At 42.3% G+C, this 18,696-nt stretch overlaps 1 protein-coding gene and 1 long non-coding RNA gene across 3 annotated transcripts in view; one reads left to right on the top strand and one right to left on the bottom strand.

The window, feature by feature from the left end:
- Positions 1-18,696, bottom strand: part of LOC100883204 (uncharacterized) — a 55,817-nt gene that overhangs the window by 7,652 nt on the left and 29,469 nt on the right. The window contains exon 1 of one of the 2 annotated variants that reach the window (XM_012299105.2): positions 7,443-7,482. The exons of the other annotated variant lie outside the window; for it this stretch is intronic. Coding sequence (XP_012154495.1) covers positions 7,443-7,467 — 25 coding nt within the window. The 5' untranslated portion in view covers positions 7,468-7,482. Of the gene's footprint in view, positions 1-7,442; positions 7,483-18,696 lie in introns of those variants that run through there. 2 annotated transcript variants of the gene reach the window in all.
- On the top strand, positions 921-4,082 carry LOC143265419 (uncharacterized). Its single transcript, XR_013039956.1, has 3 exons — positions 921-1,523; positions 1,595-2,686; positions 3,663-4,082. It is a non-coding gene; the product is annotated as an uncharacterized LOC143265419 (long non-coding RNA).

Consider the following 18,696-nt stretch of genomic DNA (forward strand, 5'->3'; position numbering starts at 1 on the left):
CGCGTCAAGGAATGCGCGGGAAAAGTGTCAACTTCCGCTTTCCCCGAATTTCACTAGTGCACAAATTAAAAATATAAACAATATCACACGAGTATATCTGTATATTAGAATTAACATCACAAGAAAAAAAAATATGTTCCCTTTTTTATTGTGTATCGACGTAAGCCCGTCGCGCAACATTCGATACTCCGCAAGAGGTTATGTACAACGTAGGCTTCCGTTGTACAAGCGTGACTCGAAAGTTCTGAACTCCGGTTACGAAATCCGAAACTTTCAGAATTTCAAAAACCGTCGGTTATAGACCTTTTCGATCTTCATTTTTCTACACAATAGCCGTGAATGATTCTAGTATCAACAGGTTTTCAAAAGCTATTGCATAATGTAAAAAGAGGCAGCTATTACGCGTACGTATCTGTTGCGACATCGCAAAGAAGGTCGTTCCGCGAGCATAGATTCTCACGGAAGGCTAACTCCGAATGTGCCTACGTGACCGCGTGTCTAGGTATCTTTGGTTTTTTGTCAATACCCGATAGAATCGATCTTGCTCTTCTTGTCCGACGAACCACTTGTAACGTTAGTGAATCTTGTTCGGAGCACGTCGAGTCCGCGACACGATATACATTCCGACGGCCTCGAATTTCACGTAGTAGAGAACATTAACGACCGTAAGCTTACTTTGTTGCCCGCAGCCTGCCGCCGCGCACCATAAAGCTACATCGATACACGGCAATCACGCTAAGAGCAGATGTTATCCCCACCAAGGATCACCCTTCCACTTTTCTAGTCTCGAGCCAGAGATCGGTCGTGAAAGTGGTGGGGATGAATCGGCTCGTGTCGCCGATACTCGGCTCCGCCGCTCCGCTTGTATCCACCACGAATTACGAATCAGGGTCGTCTCACGACGCGTTGCCATCGTACGATTCTTACCTAGTAACCCGTAACTGTTCTTTTAGATCGATCTCGAAAACTGCAGTTACAAAAAATTCCGAAAATAAAAGTAGAGGGTATATGGACTATCTAATGAATTAATGAAAAATAGAGTAGCTAATGGAGGTCCAAACTACGGCCCTGACACGTGTCTCGTGGCACGTACGACAGTGTGCGCACGTAGGACGAGTGTTCTCGACGTGTGCGTATCTGGAGGGGAAGTTGTGGTCGACAGTGGGGAGAATGGTGAGTATCGATAGAGTATAGAGCATAAAGTATAGTGGATGAAGAGGACAACCGTAGCGTCGATGTAGGCAGAAGCGTGACGTCACGCGTTCCACCAGCTGGTTCGAAGACGCGCTACTACTCTCCTTGTTGCCATGCCCATGTTTTTGCCATGCGACCAGCACCTCCGGTAACCTCAAAAATCTTCAACAGTTATCGTACTTTCAGGAGATATAAACTCGAGCTTAAATCGTGTTTTAATTAACTGCAGTGTACGACGAAATGGCGTGGAATATTTAATATGGAAACGTCGAGAACAATTCTGGAGACGCTAACTGAAACTTCGATAAAATGAATCTGTATAACTCTTGGTATGCTGCCTATTTCTGGCCAAGTGTCGTAAGCTACCATCCTTAATAATTTTCTCGTTCAATGTTTGTAGGACGTAAAAAAGAAGCGTACACGTTGTTGCAATCCAGGCGAATGGTAAACAGCTGGCAGATATTTGATCTCGGTTTTTTTCGTCCACGCGAATAACATCGATATTTATTTGTTTTCTATCGAGCGAATAAAAGAACAAAGTTGGAGCAACGTGGTTAATGGATGGAAAACAAGCGTGAAAAGGATGACCCGTTTTCGAATATAGCATCAAACGTTTCAAGACACGCCATTAATGACGTTAACGCGCGCAGGATTTCCCCGAAGGCGTGTATCGTATTATAGACGTGACGTAATACAGACATTAGTAATTATCGTGGCATAATATGCTAGTTGAGAGTCGTACGCAGGCGTACGGCGTGTGTCCACGCGTGGACGGAAAAGAAGCGCGTGCCTAAGGGAATTCGTAAAAGCACGGCTTGTGTACCGAATGTACACTTGGCTCCTCTGCGTTTGCCGTTGCTTTGTGGATGTCGCATTGGATCTACTTTGGATACTTTTTACCTCTTGCTTTTTTTCTTAGGAGTAGTATCGATATTATCGATATGACGTTTATACTGCGCTGCAATTTCATAGTTATGCAATGAAAAGATAATACTAGATAATCAGATAATACTAGAGATGAACATTGTATTGCATACTATGACGTCATTCGCTGATCTTCGGATACCTTTTCTTACTTTTTCTCTTAGAACTAGTATGGATATTATCGATACTGCAATTTCATAGTGAATGAAAAGATGATACTAGATAATACTAGAGATGAAAATTGTAAAAAGTGATTTTGAAAGTGTTAAATTTATACATAAAGGCAACGGTCTATCGAGCGTTCGCGGAAGGTCAGTGACAGAAAAACGAGATCACAGTTTCTGGGAGGTAAAGCCCCAGTGGCCAGTCCCCAGTCATCGTCCTCCCGAAATTTTGACCGGCGCGGAGTGGCGTCGCGCGCGCAGCGCCGCGTGCCGGCCATTTGCCCGACTAGCAGCTCGAAACTCATTCCACGAATCCACGAATCCACCGAGTGAACCAGAGTGAACGAACGAACGGATGCGCGCGCGTACGCACGGTTCCTCTATTACGCGTTTCCACCGTAAAGGTACGTTACATGCGTCGGTTGTTAACCCCTTTCCGAACACAGTATAATCAAAGCCATTCGTTACGAAGCTTTCTTTTTACCCACATCTACAATTTTAACTTGGTGAAAAATTTTGTCGTACTCTTGATTTCTATTGTAGTTGTACAGATTGAATTTTTAGTAGAAAAAGAATGGCACGCGTCGAACCGGTCGAAACGTACTTTAATAATAACGCGTTCACCATTCGCTATTTTCGTCGACGGATTCACCATAGAATGAGATCAGTGCGTTAAATTTACAACGGGTCCCTCTCTTTTACGCGCTGGAATGTTATCCCTCCCTGTCTATCTCCGTCTCTATCAGTCGCGTTGCTTTCGCCGTTAAATAGACTCGTTCTAAATCGTTGTGACCGTCCCGTGGAAACTGACCTGCCTGGAACGTGTATCCCTCTATAATTCCCGTTTTTATTTCATAAGCTCAGACTTTTAAACTCGACTCCCAAGAAATTTTCTGTTTTCCTTATACAAATTTTAGGAACACAAACTTCTTAAAAAAAGATACTTTTATTGCGTACTGACGCCATTAATTGATAGCGATTTTGAATTTCGCGCCATGAGTTCGAAGGCTGTTATTACCAACTTAAAATTACAAAACTTTAATTCGTCGTGTTGTCGAGGTCAGAGAAATTATTTCCAGCTATTTTTCCTTATAATTAATATATAATTATAATTGATACGTAATAAAAATTGATATATGATATAAATTGATTTTAAGAATAAATTAATAAAGGCGGGTAATGTAAATTTTTCTACCATTTTAGGTTAAAATTGCAAAACTTTAATCCGTCGTGTTGTCGAGGTCAGAGAAATTATTTCTACCTATTTTTCTTTACAATTAATATATAATTATAATTGATACATAATAAAAATTGATATACGATATAAATTGATTTTAACGATAAATTAAAAAAAGGCGGGAAATGTTTCTTCCGTTTTAGGTTAAGATGGCCAACAAGCAATCGACATTCGAACGTCATAAAGTAAATAGTATTACGAGCTGTCCGGCAACAAACGTGAAAAAATAAGAAAAGAAAACGAAAATGAAGCTTTCTTTCCGTGCACGTAAGTTTTATAGCGAGGCGTACGTGCGTGTCGTTCCATTATACGCGCGTTAGTGTACGTCGCACGAGTTGCAAGTAAATAAGTGGATGGATTGTGTCGCGATGCACCGTGTTTGGATAACAAAGGAAGAAATGCTATGAGTGCGTCGTAATTTCCAGTAGAATCGAGAAGTTTTATAAGCCTTTAAGGTACTACTTTTATTCGAACATATTCCTTGAAATCGAACTGTTATTTCCCTCCTTTTCTTTTTACTAGAAACGTACACTAACCGGTATACACACTTATTTTGAAAACTATATTAAATAATTTATATTAAAGATATAAAACTTATATTAAAAATAATGTTGAAAAAAAAATAAACAGTAAAACATAAATTAATATTATTTATTTATTTCCATGAAAGTCAACATAGATTTCTAGAAAACCATTTCATCAAATTTTGACACTTGAAATAAAATATAAAATAGCTTTTTAGCGTCGAATTTTTGAAGAAACAATACGCGGAGAGATTTTACGATTCATAACCTCGCTGTCACGGTTAAATACGTCACCGTTCGCAATGGCGACGTAAATGTTTTTTCCCCGCGATTACGTTATTTACAGCAGTGAATCATGGGTACTGGCGTCGCACTTCGCTCCAGGGAAAATATCTGTTTCCCCACAATTCGGACGATTAGAAACACAACGAGAAAACAATCGAGCGGAAAATAAGTGGTGATCACGTAAAAACCGTTTTACCGTCCGTTGTACCTGACCTCTTTGAATAAAATCGTCAAGCAATGGATTAGTTGGCACGGTTCCATCATCGGATGGTTTCTCGAGACTCGATGCTGCGAACATTTCCTTCCGAAGCTTGTACGAACAAAGTGTACGCTCATTTAAAAGTAACTACTTGTTTTACGACGTACTCGATTTAACGTTACGGGTAACTGTACGAACAGATAAATAATTTTGGTACACGAGTTGTATTCGTTTACAGGTCGAGAACTACGCTTTGGAAATTCCTTCGGACTGTCACTTTGGTAAATATTTTTTGGAAAGCGTATTCAAGGTCGGTAATTCGAGATCTTATCTTCTCGGTAATGGAACAGAAAATGCGATTCAACGTTCTTTTGCCAGTCACGGAAGTGTACGTTTCGCGTCGCGACAATTATGGTTAATAGGGTTAGTTTTCACGCGACCATGGGAAGCTCTGTTCGATGCTACCCCCACTCCTCCGCCAAGGGAAGAGAAAGATCGACGGTAAAAAAGAAAGTGACCTCTCTCGATTACTATTCAAATAATGCGTCTTCCATCGATACGTAGAAATCAAGAATACTTTATTATCGAATAAAAAATTCGCGTGTACCATCGAAAGTAAAATTTTATAACAGGTGATCGATCTTCACAGATGTCGCTGTTTGACAAAAGCGTTACGAAGTAAGCTTATCGACAAGATAAGACTTGTCCGTGACTTTGCTGACATTATCGATAAATTATCGATATCCGATCGATAATCTAGCTGATCCGAACGTTTGTGACGTTTTTTTAATATCGACGATTAGGTGAGTCTCGAAGGGGGGCGGCCCACTTTCATTACTTTCACGTCGGTCGTCGACGACGTTCTTCTTAGGACGCGCGTTCGCTACTCGAGCTTCGTAACTCGACCACGGGAAAGGGTCTATATGGCGGACGTGCATACTTGCTGCTCATACGCGCATACACATGCGCACAACTAACCACACTACTATACAGACTCGACTCGAGCATGTACGCCCGTTCGCGACATGCAAGAGTAGCATCGAACAATTTCTAACGGGTTTTCGTTCCTCCACACCACATATCTCGACAAACACGCCACGGTGTAGTTTCTGCGTTTCGATCAGTTTGTTTCGCGTTCGTTCTCGTTTACCCACAACCGTATACTTGTACACACGGTTCAAACGTACTTCAATTAACTTGCTTTCAATTTTACAGAACACACTTCAAAATTTAACTTCTACAAATTTTTTGTTACAGACTTACTGCGGATGAGTGATTTTGTATGTCATAGGGAGGTTAGAGGTAACTTGTTTTCAATTTTGCAGAACATATTTAAAAATTTTAGCTTGATTTGTAAAAAATTCTTATTGCAGACTTAAAAAGCAAGGAGTGATTTTCTGTGTGACAGGAAGGTTAGAGGTAACTTGTTTTCAATTTTGCAGAACATATTTAAAAATTTTAGCTTGATTTGTAAAAAATTCTTATTGCAGACTTAAAAAGCAAGGAGTGATTTTCTATGTCATAGGAAGGTTAGAGGTAACTTGTTTTCAATTTTGCAGAACACATTTAAAAATTTTAGTTTGATTTGTAAAAAATTCTTATTGCAGACTTGAAAAGCAAGGAGTGATTTTCTATGTGACAGGAAGGTTAGAGGTAACTTGTTCTCAATTTTGCAGAACACATTTAAAAATTTTAGTTTGATTTGTAAAAAATTCTTATTGCAGACTTGAAAAGCAAGGAGTGATTTTCTATGTGACAGGAAGATTAGAGGTAACTTGTTCTCAATTTTGCAGAACACATTTAAAAATTTTAGTTTGATTTGTAAAAAATTCTTATTGCAGACTTGAAAAGCAAGGAGTGATTTTCTATGTGACAGGAACGTTAGAGGTAACTTGTTTTCAATTTTGCAGATTTGGAAATTTTATCTTGATTTATACAAATTTTTTATTGCAGATTTAAAAAGCAATCAGTGATTTTCTATGTCATAGGAAGGTTAGAGGTAACTTGTTTTCAATTTTGCAGATTTGGAAATTTTATTTTGATTTATACATATTTTTTATTGCAGATTTAAAAAGCAACTAGTGATTTTCTATGTCATAGGAAGGTAAAAGGTAACTTGTTTTTAATTCTGTAAATTTGGAAATTTTATCTTGATTTATACAAATTTTTTATTGCAAATTTAAAAAGCAACTATTGATTTTCTATCTTGACTTATACATATTTTTTATTGCTAATTTAAAAAGCAACTATTGATTTTCTATGTGACAGGAAGCTTAGAGGTAGCGTGTTCTCAATTTTGCAAAATACATTTGACAATTGTATCTTGATTTTTAAAAGTTATATCTTGATTTATAAAAATTTTGTATTGCAGATATAAAAAGCAAGGAGTTTCTATGTGACAGGAAGTATAGAGGTTGACAGTTGATTGGCTTAGACCACACCCCCACCTTCGTGCATTAAATGTAGGATTGTTAGTCTTTCTCGAAGCGTTCTTTCGATAATGTCATAACCCCCAGTGACATAACCGACAAAGGGGCACTACAGACGTTGCGTACGTCGGTGTCTCGAGCCGAAATCGATAACTATTTGTCGCGGGGAGGAGAACATATCAGTGTGCAAACAAAAGAAACTCGACTTGTTGAAAAACAATCGTGACACTCGTATGCAAAAATAAACGTAAAGTCGTCGATCGTTATCGAGCGTTCGAATTGCGTGCGACGATCAAGAACGCGATCTATAATTTATATTACTGTTCTCGCGCGATGCGATCTTTGGAAATGTAAATCGTGCTCGAATAAAAACGGTATCTGTACTCGGGGTAAGACGGTATCGCGACTGGATTAAAGGGTTATCGCTCGAACGAGTTATCAGGCGAGAGGTTATGTAGCATTCCGTCGAAACGAGTTTTTTCGTACCGTTAATTAGGAGACTCGGCTCCATTGTTCTCGACTTCTTCTTTTGCAACCGCTTACAAGAGATACCGAAGTGGATGCCCTTTCGTAAGTCACTTTGTAATTCAACGCAGATCTGGTATGCGCGATAATACCTTTGTTTAGAGTCCACATCGTCGCGTCGGGCTGACGCGCATGCGTGCTCGCGCGCTAACAAAGAGAAACGGCGATTGCGATGGTCCTACTAAAGTGGCCCGGTTATACGCTCTTCAGGACGTAAATAGTTACGAACCCTTTACCGTACATTCGCTTTAACGCGATGTCTTTCGGAATCTTTCCTTTACTTCACAAGTAAACAACTCTCGAGCGATTTGCCGAATCAATGCGACGCGTGCGCCATCTACTCGCCAAATTTAAATACGTAAGTCGTTTATTCCAACTACCTTATTATAATTATTACCGATAATTAATAGAATGATACGAAAAATAATTAGCTGAGAAATTATTAGATTTCTGATAAATTAAATTAAGCATACTTAAAACTTAATTAATTAAATTAAGCACATACTTAATCATTTGTAGAAATACAGATTATCCACAGTATTAATAGTGACTATTAAAACGGAGAATTTATTAAACGGATGTCTTACGTAAATTGTCTTAATTCGAGAAAAAACCAGTACACTCGCTGCTACAAAGATGACGTCATCGGTAAATATCGACGGTATCGATATCGATACTCTTCGATATGTATCGCTAATTCGACGCCATTATTTTCTCGTAGAATGTTCGTGTTATTACGCGCAAAAAATCGATTACGTCTAAATTGTCCTTGAACGTAAGTGAAGACAGAGCGCACCGTAAGCATACGGAGTGTAAAGGAACGTTAAAGGCTTCGTACAATCGAACTACGACGGTCAGTGGTTAACGTGAAATAGTTTATGTAACGAAATAGATTCGGAGACGGCCGGTATCGGTGGCCCTTGTTACCGGTCGAGTAGTCGGGGTTAACGCGGTTCCTGCGATAATAACTCGATAGGTTGGCTCGAACGTGCTACGTCGTTGGTAAATCTGCGCGCATATATTACGTGCGGAAGAAGAGGACAGAGAAAACCGCAACAAGAATCGAAACTACCGTCTGAAATCCCATTAACTCTCCGCTGTGGCAGTCGAAAAAGATCAGTCAAGGTATGTACATATTCTGATCCACTAGATTTTATAATTTAAATATACGAGTATTTATATAAATAATTTTTTGGAGGAGAGAAAAATTTCCGAGTTAAAATCTTTGCTGAAAAACGAAACAAGACGCCAAGTGGCCAAGATCATACGTTACTACTATCGAGTGTAGAAAATCGATAGAGGCTAAGCAATCCACTTAACAGCGTTCTCTAAACAGCCGTTGAACACGATAAATCGAAGACTGGACTATTTAGATACGCCATAACGACATATCGAGGCGTCGGTACAACGCATTACGAAAACAGATTAAAATCTTTGGAGTTTGTTGCAAGAATGGAATCAAAACGTTACAAGTTTTACGAAGAAATATTTACGTTGCAATTCGGTTTAATCGTTGATAGACCGAAAGAATTATCGTGCAATCGTAACCTTAGGCCCGCATCGACTTATCGCGACAATGCGTCCGAGAAGAAGCAGACTCACGGTTCATCAATCCTGGAGAGTAACGACCAGGCAAAAAATTCTGGATCGAACGTATTTTCCCGGATTACGTTATCCCGTCGATGATAGATGCCGCGTCATACGCGTAGCGCGTAATATCGCTACTCCTGTCGCAAGATTGTCACGCGCGACGCGGTACTCGAACAAGGGGGAAAAGAACCGAGAGGGGGAGTCGCGAGATACGAATAGGCGACACGCGTGCGGTTGCTCGACTTGACATCATTCTCGACATTGACGTCATAGTAAAATCTCTTTACCTGGAGACGAAATCAAGTTCTCGTCGCTGTCCACGCGTCGTGTAGCGTCGATGGAAGCACCGGGAGGAATATAGACGGCGAGAGAAGCTCGGTACCAGAAAGGGGCGAAAAGAGACACGGAGAGAAGAGCCTTCTCGGAGGGGACAATGTTCGCGAGGCTCGCTTCCACCGACTGGCAGAGGACGTGGCTTCTTTGTTCTTCCTTCCTGCTCTCGCAGCCACTGCTCTTGGGCTTACCACGCACTCGGCTGACTAACGGAACGAAGTTAATCGGAGCACGTTAGGCGTCCCTTCGTCACAGGTTTCCACCGTGCACTGTCGGTCCGCGGTACACTGTTTTCTATCTCGTGAATTCGCGTATGATAAACGTTCGACGAATACACGCACACACTGCTAGAAGACAACACCGTGTTAGCTCTCGAGCGGAGCGACTACTGAGACTCCGTTCGTACTCGTGCAAGGCCGGAGCACGACTGAGCGGCGAGCGGCCGAGCGCGTACGCGAGCCGACACCGGCCGAGCGTGTGGCCCACGATGCGGAGATACCCGACCGAACCTCGTACCGCTACGACACGAGTTCCGAGTCCGAGTTCGACTCCTCTCTTCGTTCCCTCTGATCCTCCGTCTCCTCCCACCTCATGCCCTCTGCCACCGAGCTGTCAGCCTATCAACCAGCGCTGCACCGTAGCCCTCCGATTCCTCGTTTCCTCTCCGTTACCGGGTCCCTCTCTTTGTACTTATCTCTTGCTTAAACCCGTACGACGTAAGTACGCGTCCTTCGGCTCCGCGACTTTTCTTCGAACAGCGGCGCCGAAAAATCCAGTCGTTGCGCGAACAATAGGCAGGTCTGTTTTTCTCACGGAATAGTTGGGTCGCTTTTGATCCGAACAGGTGCGAGTTTAGGGCGAGGCAAAGGGGGTCGAATCGGAATATTAAGTGACGACATTTTACCGCCTCTTTATTACTACCGAAAAATTCTGCTACATGTCATTGCATATAGTAATTTTATCGTTTTAATTTCTAACCTCGCATCCAGTTTCAAACGGAGTTAAAATTTCGAGCAATGTGAAAAGGTTAGAATCGATACATCGTTAAGCAATAAGATATCGATAGTTATCGATAATCGATAGCAGCAGCTGTATTACTACTACACGGTAGACAAATACCGAATGAACTGTGCAACCGGTAGGAGGTAGTTTGCGTTTGATTTAATGGTAGATAGGAAGGGTACATTATACCCGATGGCATACGCAGAATTTAGTAGATGTACGCGCGTGCAAGTACCGTAATCCGATATGATAATGAGCCGTGAGCTTTTGCGCGAACATCCGCGGTGAAATACCGTGGCTAGCTGGAAGAAAAAAACGAAAAAAAGTGTCGGTTAAACGTGTCTTGCTTGAACTCTTTGTTTAGTGACGTCAGACATTTTCTCCCGAGCTTTTACCACGATATGTTTCGGACTGTTTTCACTCAGCGATTTCTAACCTCGTGTGATTCGCTATAAACAGTGTCTATGGTAAAAATTTCGAGTGTACTAAAAATTGACGAGTGTTAGCCGAGCTCGATCGCGTGGCGTCGTGCCTCGGAACGAGAGTGAGTAAGACGATTGGCCTTTACGGGATTACAAGGTTTTGCCGTTTAAACTCGTTCGAACACGCTCGTGCTTGATGTTAGAATGATGCGATCAAAATAATTGTACGGTCAAAATATTCAATATGTAAATATATTTGTTTATGGATGACTAGTTTATCGATGAACTTTGGACGCTTAATCGCGACATTTCGAATTCGGTAAAGAATGCGAAGCGACAGGAAGTTAACAGGCAGGGGGAAACGAGAAGGGGTTGACTGAAGCGTGTGTTCTCGGTTTAAGGGTCTTGCGAGGAGAAACTTTTTAAGATACTAAAAAAATTGCATTGGGAAAAATTTTGCTATATAGCAGAATACGACAATTTTGCTATATTGCAGAATACGACAATTTTGCTATATGGCAGAATACGACAATTTTTCTATATTGCAGAATACGACAATTTTGCTATATGGCAGAATACGACAATTTTACTATATAGCAGAATACGATAATTTTGCTATATGGCAGAATACGACAATTTTGCTATATGGCAGAATACGACAATTTTTCTATATTGCAGAATACGACAATTTTGCTATATGGCAGAATACGACAATTTTACTATATAGCAGAATACGATAATTTTGCTATATGGCAGAATACGACAATTTTGCTATATGGCAGAATACGACAATTTTGCTATATAGCAGAGTACGACAATTTTGCTATATTGCAGAATACGACAATTTTGCTATATTGCAGAATGCGACAATTTTGTTAAATAGCAGAATACGACAATTTTGCTATATGGCAGAATACGACAATTTTGCTATATGGCAGAGTACGACAATTCTGCTATATAGACATATGTCGATCAATATCGATGTAATTTTATCGTTCCACAATTTCTAACCTCACATCCATTTTATAGTTTATATCGAACGAATTTAAATACGTTAAAATTTCAACCAATTATTAAATTAATTCGAAAGTCGAATTTAATGTTATAAAAAAATTAAGTTCGTAATAAAAATTTATTTCGTGACAATTAATCGTACAATTGCCCGAATTACCGTAATGAATTAGCCGGAGAAAAAATATCGGTCTGAAACAATCGAGTGAACTTATCGATCGTTAATTATGTAACGCGACGAAGACGCTTCATAGGCGACCTCATAATTCACGACTCGGATTACAGTTTTCTGGTCCCCTAAATTGCACGCGATAATGCGCAATATGGACGCGCTGGAAACAATTACGGAATCAGTGCTAATCGATATCGTTTAAAATTCCCGCGCTGCCTTTCTTGAAGACCTGCTCTATCTTGAAAATATTCGTGCAGTATAGAAAGAATTATTCGAAAATTTGAGTCACCTTTATTTCGATACGTAGAGCATTGCGGGAAGTTGCACGAGCCCTTTGTCTCGAGTTATGCCGTAACGTAACGTTTTAGTCAGTTCGAACGAAAGTTATCCTTCGGTGGAACGAGGAAGGGTCGATGGCGGTAGGGCGGGGGCAGTCGGGAGGTGCAAGAAGGAGAAACGATGCGCAGTACGGTGCAAAATAGACGCACCGAGTTCGTACTTGTTGGTACCTAGCGGTAGTTTGCCTCGAAAGGTACCGATATCGACTTTGTTCGCTTTTCTTTGTTGCTTTTATTACTCGGGTATCGATCGTCGAAAATTGTATGGTCGCTGCAATCGAACGGGATCGCAAGTAATAGTCTTTCGTAAGTTGACGATAATTCGACAGCGTTCGATCCGTTATAGCGAACGGTCAACGACGTTCTGACTCGTGCGCATCCGCGTCGCGCAGCACGTGACCAAGCACCGAGATAAGGAGAGCGTCGAGAGGGGAAAGCCTTTTCCCTCGAGTTTCGTGCTCGAGTAATGACAGGCGTGGGTGCGCTATGAATCGGATTGAAAATTAACGTTATATGCCATTTTTAAGTCTATGGAAACAAAATTATTATCGAACGACCCGATTTCGAAACTTTTTAACTCGGAAACCACTCGATCGAGTACCAATTTTAATTTACGGAGAGCTCGGAAGCGGTTTGAACCTTGTCCGAATATTTCTTGTTATAACCGCTCAATTGGAAATAGAGAAATTCGAGACAAGCTACCATATCGCGGTTATTCGATTTCGTGGCAACAAGATACCTTCTCGAGAAGAAAACGAGTACCGCTACGACACGAGTTCCCAGTTGTTTTCCCCTCGCACCTCTCCGCTCGTCTCGGATACCCATTAGTTCGCCTTTTCTATCTTGCTGTTAGTATTCCGTCGTTACACCTTCTATTCCATCGTCCTTGGCGAGTACGCCAGGATTTTTCTCGGTAACTGGTCGAGGAAAAGTTTGAGGCAATTCGGAAGGTTGATTTCGTTGTCTCGGTATTATATCTAGCGGGGAGATATCGAGCGTGTTCTCATTTCTCTTAGCTGTACAATATGATGTCATTGACTACACTCTTGACTACAATTCATACTTGATGAAGTCTCTCATTTTCATTGTAAATTGGGGTTCACTTCTAATTATAATTTTCACAAAGGTCAAACCTAAAACGTGTTTAATTAACTTTATCACATTGCAGTAATATTTAGTCACTCATGCATGACGCAACAGTCCTTAAAATTACAAGTTACCCATATTTTAAAAATGGCTGCCTCAGTTTAGCTGTAGAAGCGTATGTTAGAAAAGTATCGACGAACAGCGAGATAACGAGTAAAAATAAATAGGCTGAAAATCGTAGGTCGTAGAAAAGCGGAAGTCTCGAGGATGGCGAGGACAAACAGGCTAATCGCGAGCCGATGTGGGAAGAGGCCAGAAATAGGGACTTCGTATACTCAGGAAGTTTGGTGGCTCGTGTCTGTTCAATTACGAGACAGGCTCCCCCAAGCTTCTAGGGTCCTGACTCACGGTTTCCTCTCCTTTTCGACGCTGGGCTAACGCGTACAGGCTGTCGAAGGACCGCTACGTATTTCCAGAATTTTTTCTTAGAATTAAATCTGTACAAATGATTTATTAGGTACCTTGATGTATTATTGTAACATTATTTACAGGTGTTGTAATATTAATTTATAGTATATGTACGTTATAGTATACATACATTATATACAGTATATATACATTATTTATGCATTGTATACAGGGTATTTCATAATTAGTGTAGGTCCCTGAAATAGGGGGTAGCTGACGTGATTCTGAATAATATTTCCCTTTGCAAAAATTGGATTTGAAGCTTCGTTTTTGAGTTATTAAGGAAAAACCACGGACCAATCAGAGCGCGGTGCGCAGACCCATGAGCCACTGCTTCTAGCGGCTGAGCGCGCGAAATCCTCGCGCTCTGATTGGTCCGTGGTTTTTTCGCAATAATTCAAAAACGAAGCTTCAGATCTCATTTCTGCAAAGGGAAATTTTGTTCAGAATTAGCTCCCCTATATTTCTGGGACGTTAATTGTGAGATACACTGTATATAAATTATAGTATACATACATTATAGCATACATTGCTATGAATATATACATTGCTATGCATATATCATTATCAACGCATTCAATAATAATTTTGACCCAAGATAATTATCCATATACGACTGTTATTAGAGTGAAATTTTTGTGCATCTTCGACGAGGGACTGTACCGCCTCACACCTCCAAAGAAAGCGTAAACGAGGGCCATTCACCGAATCACATCGCGCAACAGCTGTCTATTCGTCGAAAAACTATGCGTTCCATCGAGAGCATCGACTAAAATCGTTTAAACAGGGATTATCCGGTACACGAACCAGAACAAAAGCCTCCGTCCTTGTTTCGGGGGAAAAAGAAAGAGCGACGTCCTCTTCCCTGCTCTCTCCCTGTTCCTCCATCCCATTCGAGACGCTCGATATTTTAATTCCTATCGACCGTCTCTATCGCCTTCGAATACACTTTCGAAGATGCGGAAAGCTCGAGTCATAAAAGGGGAAGAGTTTTCTCGAGGTATTTCGGATTCTGTAGAACACATTCTAATAACGCGAATCCCCTCGTTGTGCTACTTACGCTGAAAACAATGCGTGTTGCTGGTGCCGGGAATTAAAACGTCTGATCGCGTCATTCTGTGGTCTACTTGGGTACCGTGACGCTGGGAATAAAATGCATGATACAGGCACTGTATGTTACTTACAGGAAATTCGTACAGGGGGATCACAATTTTTTGAAATAGAAACTTGGAGACTGAATGCAGTTCAGTAGGATCAAATCAGACCAAAGTCTGTGGGAGTAATGAGGCGCTGTCATGCAGTTTATGGTGCGATAGAGTGATAGTAATACTCGTCGCCACCAGATGGCGCATGACGAGATCTTTCTCGCTGGTGCTCAGCAAGCGTTCCTTCCAACACTGGCTATCTCCATGATACGATATGATATGTACAAGATAGACAAGTCCAGTAGACCTCGTACACTACTAGACTTTATCAGAGTAGTATTTTCAGATAGCAGTGTTTAATAAACTTACTATTTAATAAAGAATGTAAGGTGTACGAGACACATGCTAATGTAAAGATAGCCATAAAGAGCGTTTAAGGATAGCTTATTTGAGCAGGATGTGCAGGGAGAATTTCGAAACGCGATGAAAATCGATCGCGCCTCGGTTAAACCGGCCGTCGACGGATTGCCGGTGTACGATGACGCGACGAGAACGCAACTGCGTGCCGTTCGTTCTCGAGAGAGAAGAAAAACACGGACAAATAGAGGCAAAGAGCGGCGGCAGGGAAGAAGGGAATCTATAAGCGGGCGAGGAGAGCGAGGCGGGTGCAAAGCGCGAAAGGGAGAAGCAGCGCGAATCGATGAATACGAGAGAACGAAGAACGTCCGGCGAAAGAGCGAGCGGGAACAAAGAGTAAATGTAATCTAACGAGAGAGAGAGAAACACAGTACGAGAGAAGCTCATCGTCGCTCGAGCGTGGAACAAGGGACGAGCAAAAAGGAGACGGCGAATTATCGAACGCTGCGGAGGGACCGAGAGGATGCGAGAAAAGGGTGGACTAAAGAGTAACGAACACGGAAGAATAACGAATAAAACTCGATGAGCGGGATAAAAGCGTGAGCGTTAAAAAAGAATAAGTACGAAGAAAGAGCAAATAAGGAGGGAGAAGGAGGGAGCCACGTGACAATCGTACAAGAAAGAACGGTAACCAGAACAGACTGCTCTCGCTCTAAGAACGGAGAAAAGGAGACGGAGAAGTTGGAGGGAAGCGGTTCAACTATGGACTCGTCTTTCCTCTCTTTGTTACTCGACGGTCTACCCTCTCTCTTCTCTGCCTACTCGCTGCATACGTGCATATATCGCTGTACGCGGATCCACTCGTTCTTCCCCGGATACTCGAAAACGCCGTCCCGTCAACGGTACTCCGTGCTCGTCACGATCGTTCAATTCCACCGAATTACGTTATTTAATATTTCGATCGTACTTCAATAGACATGAAATTCTACGAAAAATGCGTCTTCCAAACTATTCAAATTATTTTATCTTCTTTCCCATTTTTAAAGTTAAGAGTATCATGCAATATTCTTAAACGAGTGACCATTCACGGGTGCGTCATGAGTGCGTCATGAATGTACGATGAGTGCGTTACGTCAATCATGGGTGCGTCACGAGTGTGTCACGTCTATCATGGGTGCCTCAGGAGTGCGTCATGAATGTACGATGAGTGCGTCACGAAAGAGTCACGCCCATCAAGGGTGCGTCACGAGTGTGTCACGTCCATCATGGGTGCGTCACGAGTGCGTCATGAACGTACTATGAGTGCGTCACAAGTGCGTCACGTCCATTATGGGTGCGTCACGAGTGCGTCATGAACGTACTATAGGTGCGTCACAAGTGCGTCGCGTCCATCATCGGTGCGTCACGAGTGCGTCACGTCCATCATGGATGCGTCACGAGTGCGTCACACTCATCATGGGTGCGTTACGAGTGCGTCACGAATGCGTCACGTCCATCATTGATGCGTCACGGGTGCGTCCTACTGTTCAGTTGACGATACCCAATAAATAAACTTATAACCAAATTAGACTTTCCACAAAAATTCTTCCCATGTTCCCAATAACCTCAAATATTTGCCGACCTCCCCACACGGATAAATTCCCAAGGAAGCCCTCATTTAAATGATTCGTATGAAATTAGTGCGCGGATCGTTAAAGAGGTCGGTTCGAAAGGAGAGTCCAGATCGAAATAAAACAAACTAGCAAACAGGCAGGTTGGCTTTGGTGAGTGCGCGGCTCTCGAAAGTCCGGGGCCTTCTGTCGGCGGGCAAGGGAGGTTACTAACCGTGGCAGAAAATAGGGGCTGGCACGTAGAGAGCAACGGGAGGTTCCAACCGAGAATCGTCAAAGCAACCCCTACGTTCGGTGATCGGGCTCCGAGGGTGCACCTTGGTTTTCCTATTCCGAATAATAATTTCCCACGCTTTATTTACTTCGCAACGAGTCAAAATTTGACTCGAAGTCTGAATCGAAGGAGTGCGTCATAGGTGCGTCACGAGTAGATCACTCGTGTTGTGGGTGCGTCACGAGTATACCATGAGCGCGTCATGGGTGCGTCACGAGTATATCACGGGTGCGTCGCAAGTATACCACGCGTGCGTCGTGGGTGCGTCGCGAGTATACCAAGAGTGCGTCACGGGTGCGTCACGAGTATACCAAGAGTGCGTCACGGGTGCGTCGCGAGTATATCACGCGTGCGTCACGGGTGCGTCACGAGTATATCACGCGTGCGTCGTGGGTGCGTCACGAGTACACCACGGGTACGTCATGGGTGCGTCACAAGTATACCACGAGCGCGTCATGGTTGCGTCACGAGTGCGTCATGACTGCACTATAAGTGCGTCACAAATTTGTCATGCATACCGAGAAAATAGTGCAAGGTGTTGAACTCGCAAGACGAAACGAATGGTTCCCTTATGCTTGTAACAACCGAAAGAAGCCTGCACCGCGCTCGAACGCAGTCGTTACTAGGCTACCGTGTAAAACGCGGCCCGTTAATTCGTGCCGTAAGGCTAGAAACGTTGACGTTTCCCATTAGTAAAGAAACATCGGCACGTGGGTTCCAAAACGCGACTCTCCATCGGAGTTCGTCAAAGCGTTAGTAATCGTTTGTCGAACGAGTGCTACTTGCTCTAGTCTTTATTTTCAGTGGCAACGTTCCGCTATTATTAGCCGGCTTTGGTCACCTTCGAAAATGCCTGCACGCTGTATTCGACGTATCGATACTCTAACTTCGTACGGGTCGGTAATAGTTCTCGAGAAATTTCAGACGTGTATTTTTAAACCGGCGTAGCGCTACGTTTCTGGTATAATAAATAAGTGACGCGACAGGGCGAAGGGGCAGCCTCTGTTTAGGGCTAAAGGAACGTACGTTATGTCGTTGGAAAAAGAAGGCAAGGAAATCATTTTCTTCTAGGGACTTTGGGGAATTTCAAGGTTTGCAGGCGAGGAAATTTGGAGTATTGGGAATTTTGGAATTTGGGGGTTAGGGATTTTTGGGAGCTAGGGATTTGGGGATCTAGGGATTTTTGGGATCTTGGGACTTGAGAATCTAGGGATTTTTGGGATCTAGGGATTTGGAGATCTAGGAATTTGGGGATCTTGGGATTTGCAGATCCAGGGATTTGGGGATCTAGGGATTTTTGAGACTTAGGAATTTGGGGATCTAGGAATTTGGGAATTTTGGGATTTGGCAATTTTGGGATTTGGGAATTTTGGGATTTGGGAATTTTGGGATTTGGGAATTTTGGGA

The sequence above is a fragment of the Megachile rotundata genome, chromosome 11 (assembly GCF_050947335.1).
Source record: "Megachile rotundata isolate GNS110a chromosome 11, iyMegRotu1, whole genome shotgun sequence".
NCBI classification, from domain to species: Eukaryota; Metazoa; Arthropoda; class Insecta; order Hymenoptera; family Megachilidae; genus Megachile; species Megachile rotundata.